The sequence below is a fragment of the Grampus griseus genome, assembly GCF_964374135.1.
Source record: "Grampus griseus genome assembly, chromosome: 8".
NCBI classification, from domain to species: domain Eukaryota; kingdom Metazoa; phylum Chordata; class Mammalia; order Artiodactyla; family Delphinidae; genus Grampus; species Grampus griseus.
This window is the reverse complement of record NC_139002.1, coordinates 104,308,657-104,318,329: the sequence shown is the minus strand read 5'-3', so window position 1 is coordinate 104,318,329 and position 9,673 is coordinate 104,308,657. Positions and strand designations below refer to the sequence as shown.

The window sequence follows — 9,673 nt, the reverse complement described above, 5'->3', positions numbered from 1 at the left end:
ACTCCTGACTGTCCAGAAATGAGAATCGGAACTTTCACCCAGCATCTTCCCCGTCAGCATGGCACCAGCATCTCGTTCCAGCCACCTTTCTGCCCCCTGAAGCCCATGCTCCAGCCACTCTGAACCTCTCACTCAGTTCCCTGCATACTTACACCTGAGCCTGTGCTCGGCCTCCCTTCTGCCTTAAGTACCCCCCCACCACTTCCTGTGGATCCTTCCTGTGGGGATTCCCAGCAGTCCAACGAGGCGGAGCCCTTATGCACCTCCTCAGTGAAGCCTCTCTCACTCCTCACTTTTCTACCCTCCAGTGAGACCAGCTTCACAGCTCCTGGTGATTCTCTGATCCCAGCACACAGGAAGCCATGCTGTCCTTCAGTAATTGGTCTGTCATCCACTAGGCTGTGAACTCTACCAGGCAGGGAACCAGGTCTGACTGTCTCTGTCTCTGTGTCCCCAGATCCCACTTGGCAAGGAGTCCTGCCCACAGTAGGTATCCGCAGATGTCGGTCCCAGCCTGCTGCCCACCCGGCACTCCCTTAGGGGCTGGAGGCGTTGCACACATGCAGGACACGAGGGATTTGTGAGGGCAGCTGAGCAGCAAGGTTTATAGAGGAACCCAGGGCAGCAGCAGGGTGATTATCTGGAACTGGGTCGGCAGGCTCAGGGCACAGCCAGCCTAAGCTGGGGGTCAGGGGCCCATGGCCCCTTCATTCCCCCAGGGGCACAGTGTAGGTGGCATGATGTGGGATGCCCCAGGAAGGGCCAGGGCGTAGGGGTGAGCCTCCCTCCATCAGCCCGGGACAGAGCTGGTGCTGAGGGCCCCATCATTCTGACCAAGGTAGGGGTCCCAGAGACCCCCCTTTGGAGCCAGAGTTAAGAGGGGAAGGGCACCATCCATCCAACCCGTCCATCTGGTGTGGCGATGTGCCAGCAGGTAGAGTCCCACATGCAGAGCTCCCTCTGGGCTGCAGGAGGTGGGGGACCTGGGTGGGCAGGCGGGCGCGGCAGCAGGGGGCCCCCAGGGAGCCTAGTCCAGCGGCCCCTGGAAAATGAGGCGGACACAGCCATGCTCGCCGGTGAGCCAGGCCCCGCAAAAGGGACAAGCAGCGTGGAAAGCGTGGGTGCCATGGGGCAGTGGCGTCTGAGCCCAGTAGCGGGCAGTCTTCTCAGAGCAGACGTGGCCACAAGGTGCGAAGGCGTGGCTGGGCGGCCCGGGGTCCAGGCAGAGGCCGGCCTCCTGGCCGAGCCACAGGGGCACGTAGGGCCCCACGAGGCGGCAGAGAGGACACTCGCGCTCCTGGGGGCCCCGCTCGCGTCGGCAGCCCCAGCCGTGGTAGCCGTGGACGTGGCCACAGCGGACGTAGACCCAGGGCTGCTGCTTGTCAGGTGCCGTGCGGCCACGGGCCGGGCTGGGGAAGGCGAGGGTGCTGAGGCCCACGGGACACTGGGGCCGCGCTGCATTCGCCTCCTGCCTCTGGGCCTCCAGCTGCTTCAGCGTGGGCGCCCGCAGCAGCCCCGCCGGCGTGCGCCACAGCAGCGTAGCTCCACACAGGTCAATGAGGGAGCCGTCCTGCAGCACATTGGACTCGTTTTCCACCTGCAAGGGCAGCAGAAGAGCCTTATTGCCCAAGAGGCTCCTGAACCCCCTGCCACTGGGCCGCCGTGACCCCAGTCAAGCCACCCATCCATCCCACTGAACCTCCCTAGAGAGAGCACTCTGGACCCGTGGGGTTGGCTGGGGCAGAGGAGGGGGTTGGACTGGGGCAGAGGAGGGGGGAGGGTGGGGGCAGAGCAGCAGAAAAGACTGAGAAGCCACGTGGGAGGGGAGGCAAGTGGTCCCAGGCAGGCACTGTCCGAAAAAACAGCAACAACAAAAAACACCCAGGCAGGCACCATTCCTTACACTCAGTGGAACGTGGGCCTTGGTCACCTCATCTGTCAAATCAGAAGGCCTGGACCAAAATGGGAGTTTTCTAAAACATTTTCCCAGGCTCTCCCCTAATGGCAGAGGCCAGAAACTCCTCTGTCCAAAACGCTGGGACTTAGCCCAAAGCAGGGGTCCTAAGGGTTGAGGTTAAAAGCAAGGACTCTAGCGCTAGATCATCGGGGTGTGAATGCTGGCCTCAGTATTGACTAACTCTGTGTCCCTGGTCAAGTAACTTATCCTCTCTGTGTCTTAATTTCCTTATCCTCAAGATGGATTTTACTTCCCTGTATAGCAAGTGGTTTTCATGAATCAATGTAAACACTTGGAACGATGCCCAGAACATAGTAGGTGCTCAATAAGTGTGTCCTAGTGAAACGTTCAAAAGCATAATTTTAAAAAGTAATGTTTCCCCAGATCTCCCAATAGAATTGATGCTCTGGAAAGATAAGCCATGCTTTTCCTCGAGGTTTGGCATCTCCTTGCCTGAGGTGCTCATACCTAGGAAAAGCTCTGCGTGGCCCATTTGAGGATCTTCGCCACATGACGTTGGGCAAAGCCCCTATGTCTCTCTAGGACTCTCCCAGCCCCTAACATTAGTTCTCTGGTCTGTACCACATGGAGCGTTCACTGTCACCTGTGTCAGAACTACTCCAAGGCCCTTTCCTGCTGGGAGAGAATAAAGCTAAACCCGTGTGAACGCGACAGACATGTTACAAACTGCCAACATTTCAGGCTACAAACTGCTCACACACAGGCCAAGTGTCACCCTCATAGGAGGGTGTGAATTTTTCAGCTGCTGGCATCCTCAAAGCCACTTGGTACTGCACGGTGTGTTTGTGTGGGTGCCACTTCACATCACCCCAGGGACCTCCGGTAGTATGTGGGCTACACTTGGAGATGCTGGTCTGTTCCCCTCTGTGGTGCAAGTGGCACGTGCCCCCAGATGGACCCTGTTGGGGATCCCTTGTGCAGCAGGACTGGAGATCATCTGTCCTGGCTTGGGAAGGGGGAAGGGGAGATTGGGAGGACCCAGGAAGGATGAGGGGGTGGGGAGGAGGGTGGACAGGCCACCTACCAGCTTCCCCCGCTGCTGTGCCGAGCGGCTGTCCCTCAGAGTATATACATTCCCACAGACCGAGATCTCCCGCCAGACACCCGGGGCCGAGTCCTCAGAGAAGCCGCCTGCTGGGTGCATCACCAGGACCCCGTTGGTGGTTAAGCCGTCCATCAGGCCGTCAGGGGTCCGCCATTTGGCTGCCCGCTCCTGGGACCACACGTGGGATCAGATCACATCCCCGAGTGGCCCCCAGCAGGCTGCGAGCCAGGAGTGCTGCCCCTCTACCCTCGAGCTCAGAGGTGGCCCGGAGAGGACTAGAATTGGCGCTGCGTGACCTTGGGCGTCACCTGACCTCTCTGAGCCTCGCTTTGCTCATTTGTTAAGTGGGGCTGCTAATCCCCGCATAGGTCATGGTTATGATTACTGCAGGCTGGTCCATCACCCCAGGATGCTGCCCCTCCCCAGCCTACCCCTCGGCTCACTCTCAGATGTAGTGCTGGTCCCTGCCCGGGGGGCTCACTCACTCCAAGGAAGATGTTGCTGGAGGCATCGAAGCCAGCGGCATAGATGCGGGCGGTATAGGGCAGCCGGCGGTCACAGAGGATGCGGCAGGCATAGCGGGAGATGGTGCTCTGGGCAGAGGGGCCCTCGGCAGCCCCTCCTCCAGGGGACGTGTCTGTTACCACAAAGTCGATCATGTTCTCCGTGGAGCGGCCAATCTGTGAGGGAGGGGAGGGCAGGCACAGGAATGCTGTGTGCACAGGTCAGTCCTGCGGGCTTCCCATCCCAGGGTTCCCAGCAGCTGCTCTGTGTGCAGGGTCAGCAAACAAGGAGGGGACAGCACCATCCCAGCTCCCTGGGGGTCTCCACATCCAATCACTGGTGTCTGTGTTTCTCCTTCTCTGTCTCCCCCCCAGTTCCTGGAAGCACCCCACTCAATTAAAAACTAGCTGATTTGCGGATAGAACAGTGAAAGGGTAACGGACACCCATAGTCTGGGAATGTTCAGATGTTAGTAGAAAATAGTGAATTTTTGGTAAATATTTACTATATATCATGTTAAGCATTTCGTGTGCAATATCTCAGTTAATCTTCCCAACGATGCCCTGGGGTGGGACTATAATGGGCCCCACTTTATAGATGAGGAAACCAAGGCCCAGAGAGGTTAAGCGACCCTTGCCCAAAGTCATCCAGCTACTAACTGACGGAGCTGGGAGCAGAAGCCAGGCAGTGCGACTCTCACAACACACTCTGAACTCCTAAACTGTATGCCTCCCGCAGGTGGGAGTCCAGGCTTGGGTCTGAATCTTGATCCAGCCACTGACTTCCTGTGTGACTGGGAAGTCAACAACCCTCACTGGGGTGTCCTGCTTCCTCATCTGAAGAGTGATCCACTGCACTGAGGACACAAAGTACCTGCCCCGTGGCCACGAGCCACCCCCTGGAACACCTGCAGAGCTGAGTGTCCAGGCCTGGTGGTCCAGTGGCCAAGGCTTGTGGAGGCACCCGAGCATACCTGGAACATGTCTGTGTCACTGTCATGTGTGTACTCGACTATGACCGAGTGGCTCCGGGACAGTGTGTACGAGATGCTGTGCTGGCCACGGTTGCTCAGTGCCTGGTGACAGAAAGGAGAAGTCACTTTCCCGGGCATGTGGCCAGGAGAAGGGTGAGCCTCTAAGCCAGAAGCTGGAGCCCAAGGCCCAGTGGCCACTTCCTAGGGAAGGGGCGGCTCCACCCTTTGCAGAGGGTGTATTGTGCAGTTGACACTTTACACAGGTTACCTTGTTTGATCCCTAAAGCCACCCGAAGGAGGCATGGTTATCATTCCCGATTTACAGTTGAGGGAACTGCAGCTCCAAGAGGAGAAGAAACTGGCCTAAGTTCTAACAGCTGGAAACAGCAGAGCCCGAATTCTAACCCAAACCCTCTGCAGCCAAAGGCCTTTCCTTTGTCATTGCTTTGTGACTGTCACATCCCCTCTCTGAGCCTTGGCCGCCTCTAAAATGATGCTGACCACTTCCATCCAACGAATGGGGTCTGGTGGTCAAGGAAACACTGTGCAGACTGTAACACATGGCAAGGGATCTCCCACCAGCACCATTTCTCTGGGGCAGTGAGTGAAGACACAGTGGGCTCCCCTGCTCCAGCGGGGCTGTGGGCAGGTAGGACTGGGAAGACCAGCACCCAGGACTGCTAGGACAAGCTGCTTGCCTTGGACACAAGCGGTGTGGAGATATGGTGCATGACGTCCGGCTTCACTCCATTGGCGTGTGGCCGGCGGTTCAGTGCCAGGCGGCTTCGGCGGCGGCCCTTGTCCCCACTTGCCAGACACCCATTGTAGCTGTGGATGTGAGGGATAAGAAGAAAGGGTTGCAGGGAGAGAGAGAGAAAGTGAGCCCCTGAGAGACTAGGAGGAACTGCCAACTTCTGGGCAGATCCTACCTTAATAAACAAGCCCTAGAACCACCCACAACTAGAAGACCCTACTCTATCCAATTGGTGCCTTCGGGGAGTGGGGTGGGGGTCAGAATATCCTCAAAAGGCCTTGCATCCAATTAACCAGTGTTTTCTGGATTCCTGAACCATGCCTGGCCGGGTGCCAGGTGCTGGCATGGTATAGTGACACACCACAGTCAGTTCTGTGCCCTAAGTTTTTCAAGGAACCTGGGTGCCACCTGCCATGATCCAGGCACAAGCCAAGTGTGCCCCAGGCCCAGAGACAGGAGAAGGGAATTCTGGCCCCAGGATCAGGTTTCTAAGAGAGGGGACACCCATACTGGGCCTTGAAGAACTAGAAAGGATTCACCTTTAGCAAACTGTCATTAATTATATCACAAGTACTACCGGAAACCAGAATGAAAGAAAAAAAACAGACCCACAATGCCACTACCTCCATATCGCCACACACATCAAATTTCTACCTTCCTTTCCAGCTCTCGTCCGGAGGGAATGATTGTGGAAGGCAAAGATGGAGTGAGTCATAACCTTGATCGCTGCCATGTACCGGAGCCTCCCGTGTTCTTGGTGCTTCGCATTATTAATTACCTAATGGAACGTGTGCAACGTCCTGCCAGGCAAGTATCTTTCTTCTCATTATACGAATGAGGAAAATTGAGGCTCAGGGAGATAAAATGACTTGCCTGAGGTCCCAGGCTAGTCAGTGGGAAAAGTCTAGATGTGAACTCGGGTCTGTCTGACTCCAGCCTCTTCTGCAGAAGACTTTCTGTAGGAGGGCTCACCCTGAGCAAAGGCCTTGAGGCTGGAAGGGTTTGGTGAGATCACAGAGTGATGATTTGGGTGGTAAAGTGCAGCAGGGGAAAATGAACTTGGTGGGAGGGCCCTGAACACCAGGCTGAGGATTCCGGACTTTATTCCATAAGCAGTGGGGAGCCATGGAAGGTTTGGCGGCAGGAAGTGAAAAGGATGAATAGCTGGCAAATACAGCTGAGGACCACTTGAATCAGAATCTTCCCCGGCCTCACACATGGAGATTCTGATTCTGTAGGTTTGGGATGGGCCTGTCAATGGGTATTTTCCAATGTGCTCGCCAGGTGGCTCTGATGTCCAGCCAGTGTGGGGCTTCACTGCCCTGCAGAGAACAAATGGCAGTCAAGAGGGCCTGTCCCCTTAGGTCTGAGCTCTCCCTCATCAGTGGCCTCACCCTCAGCTGCAATGCCAGCTCTTCCTTTGGGACATCGAGCAGCTGCTTTTTTTTTTTTTTTTTGAAAGTGTGGAGTCCTAACCACTGGACCACCAGGGAATTCCGAAGCAGCTGCTTTTCTAATGCAAGCACCCCTGAGAGGGGCATCACTTTTGCCCTTGTAAGCTCTTCCCACATATGGGGGGTGGGACAGTTCAGGACACAGGCTGGGGGCTCAGACTGGCCTGGCTTAAATCCTGGCTTTCCCGCTTATCATATGACCTCTGTAACATGGGGTTAATTTATCAGGACCTACCTCACAGGTTCATTGTGAGAACTAAAGGAGATAAAGCATTTAAAAATGCTTGGCACAGAGTTTGGCATATATATAGCAAGCCCTTGGTAAGTGTTAGCTATTATTATTATTATTACTGAAAAAAAAGTACATGGCATGTACATGTCAACAAACAGTAGCCATTATTATTTCTAAATAATCATCACAATGATAACATAGCTTATCATATACTTTCTTTGGGGTAGAGAGAGAGGCCAAAAGGAGGTACAGACAGGGGAGGAAGGAGAGGAATTTTTGCCTGGGGCAAGAGCTAGGTGGGTGGTGCAGAGATCCTGGTCAGGTGAAGACCAGGAAGGGATGAGCTCTACTCAGCCACCAACTCATGTCTCTTCCTCTCTCCTGGCCTCAGTTTCCTCATCTGTAGCATGAGGGTCAGCTGTAGCTTAGCAAAAGTTCACTAGACCTAGAGTAAAAAGCCCTGGGTCCAAATCCCAGCCCTGCCACTTACCAGCTGTGTGCCCTTGGGCCAGTCACTTCCCCTCTCTGAGCCTCGGTTTCCTCACCTCCTTCCTCACAGCATCTTTGTGAAGATTGAAATGAAATAATGTCCATGAAAGGGCTCGGCACAGGCCTGCCTCCCAGAACACTTGGTGTGTGCCAGGCACTGTCCTACGTGCTTTACAGAAATCACCTCATTCATTCCTTCCAACAACCCTCTGAGGTATTATTATTAGCATCCCTATTTGGAAATGGGAAAACAGAGGCACAGGGAAGTTAAGCAACTTGCAAGGCAGGATTTGAACCAAGCAGTTTTGCTGGAGAACCAGAGTTCTTCACCTCAGACTACACACACTAGGTGCTTTATGAAAGGCAGCTGGTGTTACTTTCTTCTGCTCAGAAACGTGGGTGGGCAGTTAGAGTTGTCTCAGTAATTTATGAAAAATGGGAAGATAAAATAATAATTATGAATTGAGGTGGGCTTGGTCAACTTTGTCTCTCAGCTGGGAAGGTGAGGAGGGACAAACAGCAGAAGGCCCTAAGTGGGGAGAGCCGGGGCCCTTGGTCTGGCTGTCCTGTGGGGTGCCTGGTGCCCCGCCCCACCTGAACCAGGGAGGCTCACCCCAGAACGATGAGTTCACCATACTTGATGGGCTCCTCCCCTGGCTGTGCATCTTCACTGGGAGAAGAGAGGACACAAGAGTCCTGGTTCTCTGGGTGCTGGAGGTCTGAGGTTCGGGGGGAGCCCACTTCAGGGTTTCCTTCCAACACCATTCTGGGCAGAGTGGGAGAGGAGAAAAAGAGCTTTGCAGCCTTCCACCCCAGCCCCCTCAATGCCAGCTCCAGCCTGCTGCAGGCCACCTAGGCTAACAACAGAGTGACCTTTCACCCACTCTGTTGCTATGGCAACCACCTCACTTCTGCCTCCCCTAAACTGACAGGGTTGCTGGGATACCAGGGAAGGGAGATGGATGGGATGGAACCAAGAGGGTGGGGCTGCACAGAGGGTCAGAATATTTGGCAGGGGCAGAAGGATGGACCAACTTGGGGTGGCCAGAAGCTTCTTTTTGGCCAGGACCTCAGTCTGGGATGTGCTTGGAAGAAAGTCACCCCAGGAGTTGGGGGCCCTTACTGCTCATCCTTCACTCAGTTCCTGGGTTTGGCTCTCAGCCCCAGGACCTCTGAGTAACACTTCTGTCAGGTTTTTGGAATCTACCTGTCCATCTTAATCTTTCTGCCCCTTTGCCGGTCTAGGCCTCTGTCTGTCTGTCTGTTTTCTCAGTGACTCTCTGTCCCCGCCGCTGTCCTTTTCGCCATCTCTCTACCCACGCTCCTCCCCATCTCCGCCTGTCTGGCCACCTCTACCTCCCCATCCATCTGCCCCAGTCTCCCCATCTTGTCCTCGCCCTGCGGGCAGGCCTCTGGACCCCTCCCCGGTGCACCCCCCTCCCTCCCTCAGGTGTCAGTCTGCAGTCCCCGGGCCGCCCGGGTCTCTGGAGGCCTGTGGGGGCGGCGCTCCCCCCTCCCGCTCGGGCTGCAGCAGAGCCGGTCCCCGCAGGAAGCCTGTTTGGAAAATATCCCAGCGCAGGAGGGACTGCGCCGGGGCAGGCCGGCGCCCCGCGCCCGGGTTAGGCACAATGACAGCCCAGCACATACGCAGATACACACCCGGCGGCCCCTCCACACAAACACGCGCGCTCACACCTCACACACACAGTCCAGCACAACCCGAGCCCCGCGGGCAGTGCCCGGACGGGCGCAGAGTCCACCCTCGACCCGCCACAGCAGGCGCGATCGCGCAAAGAGCCACAGGCGCCCGCCCTCAGACCAAGTACCCCTGCCACCCAGACACTCAAACACGCCCCCAGCGTCCGCTGGGGCCCGCCCGGCGAAGCCCCCGCCCCCTCCGCCCCGGCGGCCTCACCTGGCCGAGCTCCGGCCTCCGCTTGGCGCCTCTCCCTCCGCGCCTCCCTCCTGCTCGGCCCTGGGGCTGCCGCGGCGGGATGGGCCCGGCCCGCGGCGGCTCCGCGCTGCCTCGTCACGGAGACACCCGGAGCCGGGGGAGGGGTACAGGCGCCAACAGCCACGCTCCGCCCCCTGTCCTTATGCCCCGCCCCGTGTAAGCCCCGCCCCACTCAAGACTCCGCCCCTTGCGGCGAAGCTCTTCCCCAGTCGGCGGAGCCCCGCCCTTTCGCAGGAAACCACGCCCCTTATATGGCCCCGCCTTCGGGCCCTTGGAAGCCCCGCCCACCA

The 9,673-nt window shown here is 56.9% G+C and overlaps 1 protein-coding gene across 1 annotated transcript; it reads right to left on the bottom strand.

Moving 5' to 3' along the window:
- PELI3 (pellino E3 ubiquitin protein ligase family member 3) lies at positions 1–9,458 on the bottom strand. The gene is made up of 8 exons (XM_082659608.1): positions 9,345–9,458; positions 8,043–8,195; positions 7,431–7,502; positions 5,199–5,328; positions 4,501–4,602; positions 3,509–3,703; positions 3,003–3,191; positions 1–1,597 (listed from the first exon to the last, which is right to left on the bottom strand). The coding sequence occupies exons 2-8, from the start codon at positions 8,192–8,194 to the stop codon at positions 1,028–1,030; spliced, it is 1,410 nt and encodes a 469-aa protein (XP_082515734.1). The 5' UTR covers position 8,195; positions 9,345–9,458; the 3' UTR covers positions 1–1,027.
- Positions 9,459–9,673: the final 215 nt, after the last annotated feature.